This window comes from Plecotus auritus, assembly GCF_963455305.1.
Source record: "Plecotus auritus genome assembly, chromosome: 2".
In the NCBI taxonomy this organism is placed as follows: domain Eukaryota; kingdom Metazoa; phylum Chordata; class Mammalia; order Chiroptera; family Vespertilionidae; genus Plecotus; species Plecotus auritus.
The window spans coordinates 72669823-72684237 of record NC_137771.1 but is presented as its reverse complement, the minus strand read 5'-3'; the positions used below and the strand labels follow the sequence as shown (position 1 = coordinate 72684237).

The following is a 14415-nucleotide window of genomic DNA, read 5'->3' as shown; positions in this document are numbered from 1 at the left end:
CCAGCCTTTTTTAATTACAAATCTGTGTGAGACCAGATTTCTTCATATAATTCAATTCAAACAACATATTGCAACAGACTGAATGCAGAAGCAGATCTGAGAATCCAGCTGCCTTTTATTAAGCCAAAAATTAAAGAGGTTTGCAAATATGTAAAACAATGACACTATTCTCACTAAAATTTTGTTTTGAAAGATATAGTTAGTTTTCATTAAAATGTTTTTTTTATGTTAACATGTACTGGAGTTATTGTTTTTTAGATAATTTCACACATACATTTTTCAAAGTCTCATTTTAAATTTCCAATACAGGGAACATTGATAGATATAACCCATCTAAACAAAAGCTCAATGGGTCTTTAATAACGTTTAAGATATAAAGGAATCCTGAGACCAAAATTTGACAACTGCTGTTTTAAAAAATGTTGCCATTCCTGATAGACAAAGCTGTCAGGCAAGAGGAGAACTTATTTCTAGGCTGTCAAAATCCATTACCATCTAAGTAGTGTTACTGCATCTCCCCCTTTATCCCTCCCCAAGTTAGCAGTAAAATATTTTCTAAAAATAAAATTATGCAAGCAAACATGAAGCTACAGTTTCTTAGACTCTAAATATTAAATATTTAAAGCACATTGTCATGTGCTAATATATTTTAGCCATTTAATTTTTTAAATATTATGTTAATTTTTTAAAAATGATGTTAATCAAATTTTGCTGTTTTTAATCCAGAGTGTCAGTGGCACCAGTGAATTGTTATGTTGGCAATTCATAATGGAAATTTAAGCTCACCTGTAAATACATTTGGATGAGGGAAGTTAATAACAATAAGCTTCATCACCATTTCAGGATAACAGATGGCAATTAGCCAGGCAATCATGCCCCCCCAGTCGTGGCCAATAAGAACACATTTGCTATAACCTGTAATCAAGAAATAAATATTGACGTCATTGAAAAGAAACAGGTGGGCTCATCATTAACTCACATAAAATAGGTTCACTTCTGAAACTAATCTTTCCACTATTCTACCCTAATTATTCATCCATTTTGTGCAGGCTCTGAGTTTGGTATTTTCAAAACCTGTAGGTACGTCCGCATCACCTACATAACTTTTTAGAAAATTCAGGTGCCCAAGCTCCACTCTAGACTTAGTACAAATTCAGAATCTCTCCTAGGAATATAAATATATTTTAATCTGAAATAGTTTGGACACCATGATTAAGACCACATATAATTAGGTCATAAACAAGATTGAGTTATTTTTGAATGTTGGAGAATTTCTAATTATAGTAAAAACCTAAATGTCCCACCTATGTCCAACTGGTAAACCTTTATTTCAAAGAAATACCTATTTTCTCCCTAATTTGCCAAATTCAATGTTACAACTCAATACAGTAAAACATCACTAATTTGGGACTGTGAAGTCAAACTGAAAGTCTTAATTATAGTAATAAGTACATACAAGTTTCATTTCATGTAATCATTACAGTTACTTGAATTAGGTTAAAATACTAATTAGTAGTGATTTCCTACAGGATTTCCTTTGTATGGATGGATAAGATTAATTTGTAATTTATTTCTACAGTACTTCAAATTAATTTTTTCAAATAAGTATTTTTCATCATCACCCCACCACTATACTAACATGCACGCGCATACACACACAGAGGAACATCTTGTTTATATTATTGATTTGCCTAGAAAATTGTACGTTGACAAACTTAAGCCAGGTCTAAGATATGAATGAAATCTGGCTGTTGGAAATCTGCGTCTCTGAGTCTATTTTATTGTAATCAGACTAACGGGTAACACTGGGAGGGAGGATCCAAGATGGGGGCGTAGGTAAACACCTAAACTGCTGCCTCGCACAACAATTTCAAAACTACAACTAAAAGACAAAACATCTATCACCCAGAACCACGGGAAAGCTGGCTGAGTGGAAGTTCTACAACTAGAAGGAAAGAGAAAAGAGCATTGAGACGTGCACAAGCGCTGAAAAGCTGAGGTACGAATGCGCGCGAATTGGGCTGGCGACGGGTGACTGCGAGCGCTGCTTTTTTCAACCTCAAGGGAGACAAGCTCCCGATTACTCCAAACTCCAATTTCTGGGGAGACGCGGGGGACCCAAACTCCTACGGGGAGAAGCTGGACTGTCTGCCATCGGGTCGGAAAGTGAGGGTGGCTTGCTTGCAGGGCTGCGCGCAGGAATAATTGTTTACTGTGCTGGGGCACGGGACGCGGTTGGAGACTCAGAGCCGGCTTACTGGCAGCCATCACTGTTTGCCATGCCCTAGCCTAGTCACGCCCTGAGACCCCGCCCCGCACAACCTACAAACCCACCCAAGCTCCAAGCAGCGGCTTTAGCATATGAATGGCCTGCCCTAGCGCAGCTTAACCTAGCAAACTTGCAGCCCGGGTCAGACAGCTCCAAAACCTCCAAACCCCAAGCAAAGAGGAGAGAACCGTAGTTCTAGCTGTAGCGCCTGCTGGGTGGCCTCAGACAGTAGCTGACCTGCACCCCATTGGAGATCCAGAAGCCAGTGTACCTAGTGGTCAGTGTGAGACACCAGATTTCAACTCCTCACATCCATAAGTGATACATTCAAGAGGCAGACTCAGTGAGCACCAAAGCCCCACTGAAACAAGTCCTGCACCATAAGCATGTCTCCAGCGCAGCAGTTCTTCCATTATAGACACAGCGGGTCCTCACAGCCAATTGGCCTGGAGGTCAATTCCTCCCAGTGTACCACCAGCAACCAAGGCTTAACTACACCAAGACTTTGCACTCAACCCACAAAGGGGTGTACCAAAGGCATCCACCTCAGGTGATTGGGGAGGCTGAGCTACTGGCCCCTATAGGTCACCTACCACACAAAGTCACTCCATCAACACAAGGAAGCAGAAAAATGCGGAGACAAAGAAAGATGTCACGAATGAAAGAAATGGAGGAAAGCAAACTACTGGACGACATAGAGTTCCGAACCACATTTATAAGGTTACTCAAGAATCTTCTAAAAACCGCTGAGGAGCTTAGTGAGACCTTCAAGGACCTTAATGAGAATGCCAAAAAAATGGAAAAGGACCAGTCAGAAATTAAGCATACACTGTCTGAAATAAAGAATATACAGAAACTCAACTGTAGATCAACGTACCCCAAGAATCAAACCAAAGATCTGAAATATGAGGAAACAAAAAACACCCAACCAGAAAAACAAAAAGAAAAAAGAATCCAAAAATATGAAGATAGTGTAAGGAGCCTCTGGGACAACTTTAAGTGTACCAACATTCGAATTTTTGGGGTGCCAGAAGAAGAGAGAGAGCAAAATATTGAAAACCTATTAGAAGAAATAATGACAGAAAACTTTCCCTACCTGGTGAAAGAAATAGACTTACAAGTTCAGGAAGCACACAGAACCCCATATAAGAGGAATCCAAAGAGGACCACACCAAGACACATCATAATTAAAATGCCAAGGGCAAAAGACAAAGAGAGAATCTTGAAAGCAGCAAGAGAAAAACGGTTAGTTACCTACAAGGGAGCACCCATACGACTGTCAGCTGATTTCTCGGCAGAAACTATGCAGGCCAGAAGGGAGTGGCAGGAAATATTCAAAGTGATGAACAGCAAGAACCTACAACCAAGATTACTCTACCCAGCAAAGCTATCATTCAGAGTTGAAGGTCAGATAAAGAGCTTCACAGACAAGAAAAAGCTAAAGGAGTTCATCACCACCAAACCAGGATTACATGAAATGCTGAAGGGTATTCTTTAAGAAGAGGAAGAAGAAGAAAAAGGTAAAGATAAAAATTATGAACAACAAAATGACATCAAATACATACCTACCAATAAGTGAATCTAAAAGTCAAGTGAATAAAAAATCTGAAGAACGGAATGGACTGGTGAATATAATAGAAACAGGGACATAGAAAGGGAGTGGACTGACAATTCTCAGGGGGAAGGGGATGTGAGGGGGGCGGGAAGAGATTGGACAAAAATCTTACACCTATGGATGAAGACAGTGGCAGGGGGTAAGGGCATGGGGTGGGGTGGGGAATCAGGTGGAGGGGAGCTATGGGGGGAAAAAAAGAGGAACACCTGTAATAATCTGAACAATAAAGATTTATTAAAAAAAATAAAGGGTAACACTGCATTGATACCCCCAGACTCATCCATTTTTTTCTCCTCTAAAAATATTGACTAGGCCCTAGCTGGTTTGGGTCAGTGGATAGAGCATCGGCCTGCAGACTGAAGGGTCCTGAGTTCGATTCTGGTCAAGGGCACATGCCCAGGTTTCAGGCTCGATCCTCAGTAGGAGGTGTGCAGGGGGCAGCCAATCAATGATTCTCTCTCAATTCATGTTTCTTTCTCTCTCTCCTTCTCCCTCCCTCTCTGAAATCAATAAAAGTATATAAAAAATAAAATAAAATAAAAATATGGCTTGAGCTATGGTCTCATTAGATTATTGTAGAAAGGGACTTTAATTTGATTTCATGGGTTTCTCACTATATTGTCACCATTAACACACTTATGGTAACAGGTAGGTTGTAGTCGAAAGGGATGCAGTGGATTAGATTGATATTAAAAAAAACATTTACTCTTCCCCGGTCCCCACTGCCATAGAAGGAATGTACTCTGCTGCCCCGTTGACGGTAGACTGGACTGTGTGATTTGCTTTGTTCCTGCGACAGGTGTATGACTTGATTGTGGGCTCAGCCACATGACTTGCTTTGGCCAATGGGCTGATAGCAGTGACCTGAAATATGTAGGTGCAGCTGAGCTCACGCTCTTACCATTTCTGCCACTGCTAGGAAAAGAGCTTCCCCAGGTAGCTACACCCCTTTAGCCCAACTCACAGTGAGAAGCCACTCCCAGAGGGCCCTACATGTCAGCCTGAGTAAAAAACCCTGAGGTGTCCAGCCTACAGTTGATCTTCAGATTCAAGAGCACAGGAATAAATGCGTATGGCAGTATGTCATTGAGTTTGGGGTGGTTTGTTATACAATATTACTGTGACTCTAGCTGATCAATACAAGTAAGATAATGCAAGTTCTTCCACATCTTGTAACATTTTTAAGTGAATGTTTAGGTGTGGGTTCTGAAGACCAATTTTTTTAATATAAGACTCAAATTTCCAACAATAAGTCTTGAAAATAATAAGTAGAAACTTACCATTAGGTCTGTTTTTAAAAACAAATTTTGAAAGTAATTTTTGGCTAGTGGACTGAATAATTATTCTGGATGTGTTATTTTAAATTCCCTGAATAAGCATTTTGATCTGGAACCCCAAACTATAGTAACAAGATCCAGATAACAATCCAGGTAGGTGAAAAAGGCATCTTCCCAAGGAACTAGGTTATTACTTCACAATTTCTTGAATTGTGGTCCCTTAAAAAGAATTAATACTATTTTTTTAAAGTAACCCACCTAAGGAGTCTAAAATATCCTTTATATCTGTAATTAGACAGTCCAGTTTATAATTCTCTCGACGAATGGGAGCGTCTGTTTCTCCATAGCCTCTCAAATCCAGTGCCACAACTCGGTATTCACTTTTAAACTCCCTTAGCTGGTGACGCCAAGAATACCTGCAGGATATAAGGAACATTAAATATACCACAGTGACTAATACAAATAGTAACATTATAGATTTTCTAAGTGGAAACTATAAGAAACTCCTTATCTTGAGAAAGGTTGTAGAGCTTAGTATAAGCAGGAAAGAAGAGACCTGTTTGAGAAGGGAGCACTGATATTCTTTATTAAAATTATTTTATTTTTTTACCAGCTCCAGTGGGGTGTAACAAAGGGCCAGTATTTACAGGAACTACAAAATATCAGATATTAAAAGCAATGTAGTTTATCTGCACTTAAGAAATCAATTTTCTAAGCTTTTCTTAAATAATTTGTGCAGCTATCAGGGAATATATATCTATAAATACTTCTGTTATTGCAGAACCATTTGATTCTCTAAAAAAATGTTTAAGATGAAAATCTATTTGCCTAAAAAGTAGATGTTACTCATCTTACTCCACTGTCAGATAGGGCTCAGTGTTTTTTAGTAATAACAGTTTACTTATGAGTGAAAAAGTCTGAAGATTACAGACAGATTATGACTTAAAGAATCCAATAAAACAACTGGTTAAAATAAACCTCTTCTTGTTAAAACAAAATTCTTCTGTGGAGAAGATCCTACACCATGAGTACAAGCAAGCATGATATTAAAAACATTTAATAATCAAAATGGCACCAGCGCTGACCAATTAAAATGGCCATATTGTGATAGGCACATTACGAGGCCTCTGTTGGGCAGGTATTCCCTTTGTGCTAGATCATGGAACAGCAGAATTAATTTAAATACAGAGATCTATGAGCTTTTCTTCTTCCAATAAGCAAAATCATTTTGGATAACAGAAAAAAAAAAAAGACAAAGTTTTCAAAGTAATTCACTATGTTATGGAACTCAGAATATGCATTAACGATTTGCATGCGCATCTGTTCATAAAAACACAGTGTAAAATTATCTGACACAAATCAAATGGGACATTATTGTCTGAAAAGATTTTTGGAGTACAATAGGCAAGTGAGATTATAAACCAACTAGAGGCCCGATACACAAAGATTCATGCAAGAATGGGCCTTCCTATCCCTGGCTGCCAGCACTGCCTTCGCTCCGGCCCAGAGCCGCCTTTCCACCTTCCCATGCTGCCTAGAGGCCCTGAGTGGTTGTCCTACCCCACCCCCGGCCGCTTGGCACCTGGGTATGCAAATTAACTTGCCATCTTTGTTGGGTTAATTTGCATATTCACTCTTGATTGGCTGTTGGGTGTCGTGAAGGTATGGTCAATTGCATCTTTCTCTTTTATTAGTGTAGATAGTGAGAGAGGGACTGCAATGTGATATGATACAAAGCAATAAGATCAATGAAGCAAATCAACCACTTTTCATCAATAGACATTATTAGGAAGGGTATCAGACACATATTTGGAATTATGAATGGATACAGAATCTTTGATCTATGATTTATGAAAATCTACAAAATCATTACCAATTAAGATGGATTTGAAAATGTTAATAAAAGTATCTTTCTTAGCTAGGCCATAGTAATATTGTTAATCTTTTCTTTTAAATATATTTTTATTGATTTCAGAAAGGAAGGGAGGGAGACAGAGAGACAGAAACACCAATGATGAGAGAGAATCATTGATTGGCTGTCTCCTGCAAGTCCCACACTGGGGATCGAGCAGGCAACCTGGGCATGTGCCCTGACTGGGAATCGAACCCATGACCTTCGGTTTCATAGGTTGACACTCAACCACTGAGCCATGCCAGCTGGGCAATATTGTTAATCTTGCCTCTGGGTTGTAACAAACAAATGAAGCACTTTGTTTCCTTAAGATACTCATCTGTCAACACATATGATATTATTATTTTCTCATTAGCTTTACTTAAAATTTTGAATTAATTTTTTATGTCTTTGTACCTAATCAATGAAGTTCTGCAGATTTAAGCTCTTAAATATTTAATTAATCACTTTTCCTGCCCATCCTTGCTAACATTATCTTAATTCAGGCCTCCACTGATGCAACAACCTATTGATTGGTCTGTGTCCACGTCATCCCCTTCGTTCTTTCTTCTATGAAACCAAAGTGATGTAGCAAAACCGCACACTCTCTCATGTAATTTCCCCACTTAAAATATTTTCTCGACACCTTATTACTCATATGTGAAGTTCAAACTCCTTCTGGCAGACAAAACCTCCAAGATTTGACTATTACCCAATTTTCCAGCCCAATTACTTTACACCCTGTCATCTGCTATATAATAAAAAGAGCTAGCATCTACATCATTCTCACCACGGGCCCGCACCTTTTGGTATACGGGACTACACGCCAACCCACTGAGCCACACGGGCCAAGGCCCAATCTGCACTTCTTAATCCCTTCACTGTTTCACCCAGCGCCCCCTGTTAAAATGTGCATTGTTTTAATATCTTAAGTATCTGTGTCTTCATTCAGAATTCACTTAGAGGTTTCAAGGTAGAAATTTGATTCAAGATAATGTTTATAATCTCACAATATTTTACATTTAAAATTGTATTAGATACTATGCAAACATAATACCTGCATTATCATATTAATAATTAAAATAGCCTTACAAATAAATTTAACTATTGCCATTATCAGTGAATGGAGTCAAACAATATCTTAAACATTTCTAAGAAATAGCACAACTGCTATTTTAATAAACTGGGCAAAATAATAATTTTTAAATGTAATCTCCCTAGAGTTTATAAATAAAGCATAATGGATTTACACTTTAAACTGAAAAAGAAATCACATCAGTGATTCATATGATTAAAACAAAAACAACTCCTTTGATACAAGAATGAGACATATTGCAAAATCAGTAACTCCTGGAAATATTATAAATAAACAAAATAAACTATTTTCACCCACATTTTTTTTTTTTCTGGTAGCTTTTGGGAATAGCAGAGAACTGTCTATACTAATAAAAAGGTAATATGCTAATGAGACCGGAAGACCTTCCAGGAGACCTTCCAGACGTCCTTCCAGACAAAGCCATGGTGGTGGGGCCAAGGCAGAGGCAGTTAGGGGCGATCAGGCCAGAAGGGGAGGGCAGTTGGGGGTGATCAGGCTGGCGGGGGAGGGGCAGTTGGGGGCGAGCAGGCTGGTGTGGGGGGGGAGTTGGGAGTGAGCAGGTCAGCAGGCAGAGTGGTTAGGAGTGATCAAGCAGGCAGGCAGGTGAGTGGTTAGGAGCCAGTGGTCCCAGATTGTGAGAGGGTGCAGGCCAGGCTGAGGGACACCGCCCTCCCCCCCACCTCCCCGCACGAATTTCGTGCACTGGGGCACTAGTTTTAAAAAACCTCTTTCCTAGTTATTACTCTTAATGTAAGGAGGGTTTCTGGTTTCCCAGGCTAGCCATTTTCAGGTGTAGACTATCCTTTCCCCTTCACAACAGAGGACAGGCAGTCTCAGCTCTGTGCTCAGCTGTGCGTATGAAGAGCCCTCATTTGCCTATGCACCTGAATAATGACAAACGCATTCCATACAGCTGGTGATGAAGACAACTCAAAGAAATTGCTGGCATCAACTCAGAATATTTTTTAAAATGATGCAGCAAGTAAGTGACTGAGCCACACGTCACTGCCCATGTTACTTTATGCAGATTTGACTAATGCTTCAGACTTACATTTTATTGTGAGTCAGTCATGTCAAGCACTCCACTAGCTGAACCTACATACACATGTTGATTTGCATGGGCTATTTACCACCCAATTGTCTCCAGATGAAAGAAAATAAAAATTTAACATGGAAATAACTTATGTTTATTTATGCAGGTAAATCCAGAGTGGAGAAAAACTTTATGTGGGGAAAATCTTCTCAGGAAAAGGCATCCATAGACTTTTTGCTTTGGAAGAATGGTTTTTTGCCATTCTCCATTCTTTTCTTCAATGTCTAGTGCACTAGCATCCTCAACGCGTTTATTAATAAAGTCCCTGTGTGTATGGCACTCTGATAAGCAAAGTATTTAATGCTAAAAAAATAGTTAATTTGTAAGTTTACCAGAATTCTGGAAATCCATGAAGTAGCAGCATAAGTGGTTTGCCTCTTTCTCCAGCAGCAACATAATGAAATCTTAATCCAGAATCCTGCAGTAGAAAACATGAAGTTTCAGTGATGATTAGTGTTGTTAAAGTAGTACAGTTAGTATTTCCATTTCATCAAAAAAAACTCACTTGCGTTATTTTTAATATCAAGAAATAAAAATTTTATAGCCAGTTTGGCTCAGTGGATAGAGCATCGACCCGCAGACTGAAGGGTGCCGGGTTCGATTCTAGTCCAAGGGAATGTACCTTGGTTGCAGGTTGTATCCCAGGCCCTGCTTGGGGTACATGTAGGAGGCAACCAATCGATGTGTCTTTCTCACATCATGTCTCTCTCTCTTGCTCTATGTCTCCCCCTCCCATTCACTCTCTCTAAAAATCAATGGAAAAATATTCTCGGGTGAGGATTAACAACACAAAACACCTTTTAAAAAAAGAATAAAATAAATATTATTAATTGTCAAAGAGAAAAAAAACTTTATGATTTATCAGGATGAATTGACAGATTTACTTTGTCAACATTCCCCTTATAGTACCTTCTCTTCTTCTACTTACAAAGTCAATTTAAATATTACGAGTTTTGAAACAATGTCACAATTTGTGACTTTCATTTTACTGCTGTGTCACATCGCATCTCATTCAAATTCTACAGGACATGTAAATAATTCTGATTTGAATTTATATTCCTGCCATGTCTACCCCCTAGTCAAGTACTTTTCTCAGCTTGCCCGTCAAGAGCTATGCCATCAGTTATATAATTCACACCTTCTTTCCTTATTTTTAGTTCTCTCCTTCCCACATTTTTAAGTTGAGAGTAGCATGCAGCTTGCTCCTCATGTCATATCTGTGTATTTGTAATAGCAGAACACTCTGAGTGCTCAAGACTGCCCAGGGAAATAAAAAGCATGGGAATGAGACAGGAATACAGTGAATACAAAGCAAACTGAAGAGCGAAAAGTGGAGAAAAAAAGCAAGAAAGAGAAACAAAAACTCATAAAGAAGTGAGGAAATAAAGCAAGAGCCAAAAGCTGGGCACAGACACTGGTATTATATCGGGTTACCAGTTTTCAGATGTGAAAAAAATCTTAAAAGCCATTTAACCCAACCCCATTATTTTTGCAAATTTAGAAACTGAGGTCTAAAGATGTTAACACAGATCATGACATTGGTTAGGAGTAGGGCTGTGACTAGAACCTACCGGGACAATGTTCTTCGACTCCTTGGTCTGTGTCTCTGGGGAAACTCTTTAGATGGCCAGTGAGAAGAAAGGCATTCTGAGGCATTTCAGATGAGTTTTACACTACTTTTTCTCCTCATGTTGAATGAAGAGAGTAAATCTGACTTTAAATCTGACTTTGCCCTCAACTGCAGAATGCCTTCCTAGGTCAGTAACTTCTTTTCTTGGTGGTGAGTCTTGGAAGATAAAATACTGTGGGCACTTGATTGAATTTAGTGAACAAATTACTTTACTGCACTTACCATGTGCCAGACACTGGTCTTTTATTATTATTATTATTATTTTTTAATCTTCACCCGAGGATATTTTTCCATTGATTTTTAGAGAGTGGAAGAGAGAGGGAAAGACAGAGAGAAACATTGATGTGAGAGACACATTAATTGGTTGCCTCCTGCATGGGCCCTGGTCCTCTACCAGGGCTCGGACAGGGAAGGAGCCTGCAACCAAGGTACATGCCCTTGACCAGGGTCGAACCTGGGACCCTTTGGTCCACAGCTGATGCTCTATCCACTGAGCCAAACCGGCTGGGGCAGACACTGCTCTTTTTGGTTGTTGTTGTTTCACAAATCTGAACTCTTTAATGATCATATCATGGGCTGAATAAAGGTAAGAGAGGCATATCCCTTGGTCTTCTGGACTCCAGCTGCTGGACAATCTAGCTCCTACCGGTAATAGGAATCCTCCACGTGGTAACACACATGGCCCCTCATTTGAAGCTGGTTTTGAAAGGCCTGCAGCCTCAGGAAATAGAACATCGTGGCTGTAAGGAGCCCTGGGACAAGCGTGGACATTGATGAGTCTGCATGCATGGTAGGCACTTACTTTTAATTCCACTCCTCTGGTCTCTAAGTTCTTAGCTGGCTTCCTTCTCCACAAACATACACCACTTATTTATGATTTCATGCTGCTTAGGTCATCTGTGAATGTTCCATTCTGCTGATCTGAATAAACTCCTGATTTCCAACGACTTATTCTATTTACTCTTTTATTCTATAATTTGGGCAAGGACAGACTCCTGAGACATTAGGGCGCCACCTGAAACAATTTCCTACAGCCAATCTGAGCTCTAAAGGGCAAAAAGGGGACGGGAGACAGCTTCCCCTTCCCACTTAACCTATTCTCTCTCTTCCTCCTCCCCCTCCCTTACCCCCCCTCCCCCTCCCTTACCCCCCCCCCCCCCCCCCCCCCCGCGCAACACACACACAAGAAACAGGGAACGTAAACACACACCGTTCCGACCCCTCTGCGGCCACACCTCGCCCCTCTTGCCTCCCTTTGGCATCTTGGTCGTCCCCGCCGCGCGCCCTGCGAGCCCCGAGACACCAGGGGACGCTGGGCCGGGCGTCAGGGAAGGAGCAGCCCGGAGCCCTCTGCTCTCCCGCGTGCCACGTTCCCTCCCTACCCCGCCCGGCCGGCGCCGGCCTTCACCTTGACGCGCACGTAGCAGTGGGTACCCAGGGAGGGGTCGTTCAAGCACGGGGGCGGCTGCTCCCGCGCGCCCCGCCGGAAGGTCTGCGCGGGTCCCTTGCCGATGCTCCACAAAAGTTTGAGCAGGTAGACGGAGGCGCAGAGCCCGCAGTAGCCGTAGACCAGGGACCAGAAGAGCAGGGACCGGATCGTGAACATCAGGCGGGGCAGGCAATCCCGCAGCCTCGCCATCGCGCTATGAGGCACCGGAGCGGCAGCGCTCACACCAGCCGCAGCGAGGCAGCGAGCGCCGCGGCGTCAGGCCTGCCCGCCCGTCCGTCCCGATCCGGCTCCGCGCACACCTCCCGGAGGGCCCAGCAGCCGCGCCCGCCGACGTCCCGTGTCATAGCCTCGGGCGCTGCACTCCGGGGCGTGCTCTGGGGCCCAGCGCTGAGCGGTCCGCCCAGGACTCGGCGGGGCTGCACTGCTAAACACTGGGGAGATGGGGAGACTCCCAATCATCCCAGGTGTCGCGGAGGGAAGAGCCTCTCTTATTTTGACCAGTGTTCAAATTTTCTCGTTGCCCACTTGCCTGTTGGAATTTCATTAGGCCTTTATTCTAGATCACAGGATTATGATCCAGAGAGGGGCAGTAACTGGTTTTCATACTACTCAGCAGACATTATGACTTGGTTCGTTCCTAACACTTTTCTGAAGGTGCTGATATTCTCCAACTAGTTCAGTCGTTATGTTGAAGAAGACAGGAAAAAAACAACAACAAAAAAACCAAGCAATGCTTGGAGAGTTTGGAGTCGGGTGGGCTTAGAGAAAAATGAATTCAAATTCTAAGCAGAGCAAACAAACAGAATTTTTCTTTTTATTAAAGAGCCAGCCCTATGTGTGCTTGGTGGTTATCTCATTGGAAGCTCGTGGCCTTGAAAACAACACAGTTCTATCCAATTAAAAAATACATCTGGCGTGGCATGAGGGTATGGGTGTATCTAGTCTCTGGCCTACAAGGTCAGACAACTAAGTTTATTCTTTTTTTTTTTTAATATATTTTTTTATTGATATTTCACAGAGAGGAAAGGAGAGGGATAGAGAGTTAGAAACATCGATGAGAGAGAAACATCGATCAGCTGCCTCCTGCACACCTCCCACTGGGGATGTGCCCGCAACCAAGGTACATGCCCTTGACTGGAATCGAACCCAGGACCCTTCAGTCCGCAGGCCGATGCTCTATCCACTGAGCCAAACCGGTTTCGGCCTAAGTTTATTCTTTACAAGAATATTGTATTAATAGAACCATCTAGTTGTATGTAACCTTTTGTTTTTGGCTTCTTAACACTTAGCATAATGCGTCTGAGATTCAACCATGCTGTTGTTCCTTTTATATTGCTGAGTAGTGTTTCATTGAACGGATGTAGGTATTGTTTATCCATTCCCCAGTTAAGGGACAGTTGAGTTTCTTCCAGTTTTGGTGGCTATGAGTAAAACCACTATAAACATTCATGTAAAGTGGTTTTTTGTGTGTGAACCTATGTTTTCATTTAACTTGGCTAAATACTTAGAGTGGGATTGCTGGGCAAGGTGGCAAGTGTGCATTCAACTTTATGAGAAACTGACAAACTGTACAGTTTTGAGTTTACATGGGCAGTGTGTGAAAGTGATGGTTGGGTCAGATTCCTGCAAGCATTGGGATTGTAAAAAAAAAAAAAAAATCTTTTAAATTTTAGCCATTCTAAGAAGTGTGTAGTGGTATCATTGACATTTTATTTTGCATTTCCCTAATGAAGAATGTTGAACATCTGTAGCACTTGTGTGCCACTCAAATACATTCTTCTTTGACTGCTTTTGTTACTGGTGGTAGGAAGTGCAGAGGGGCATTCTCTGCTGTCCTAATTCAGCCTCAGAGGCAGGCACTATGTCATTGGACATCAGGGCGGGACCTTCTCAGTTATCCTTCCCCACTCCCAGTACCTTTGATAGTCTGCACCTGAGATGCATTTCCTTCCCCCAGAGCAGTGGCTCTTCATCAGAGCCTTAAAGGTGATAAGGTTTGTTGTTCTCCTCCCAGCAACTCGAGGTTTGTATTCTTTCGTGGTTGTTAATCCTCACCTGAGGATCTTTTCCCATTGATTTTTAGGGAGAGTGGAA

The 14415-nt window shown here is 41.4% G+C and overlaps 1 protein-coding gene across 3 annotated transcripts in view; it reads right to left on the bottom strand.

The window, feature by feature from the left end:
- Window positions 1–12685, bottom strand: part of LOC308242985 (epoxide hydrolase 4) — a 157694-nt gene extending 145009 nt beyond the window's left edge. The window contains exons 1-4 of one of the 3 annotated variants that reach the window (XM_080657906.1): window positions 12280–12685; window positions 9574–9659; window positions 5420–5577; window positions 787–915 (exon numbers count right to left, since the gene is read on the bottom strand). In XM_080657906.1, the coding sequence (XP_080514032.1) occupies window positions 787–915; window positions 5420–5577; window positions 9574–9659; window positions 12280–12510 (604 nt within the window). In that variant the 5' untranslated portion in view covers window positions 12511–12685. Of the gene's footprint in view, window positions 1–786; window positions 916–5419; window positions 5578–9573; window positions 9660–12081 lie in introns of all 3 variants that reach the window. The other 2 variants (XM_080657910.1, XM_080657911.1) reach the window with 2 other exon arrangements.
- Window positions 12686–14415: the final 1730 nt, after the last annotated feature.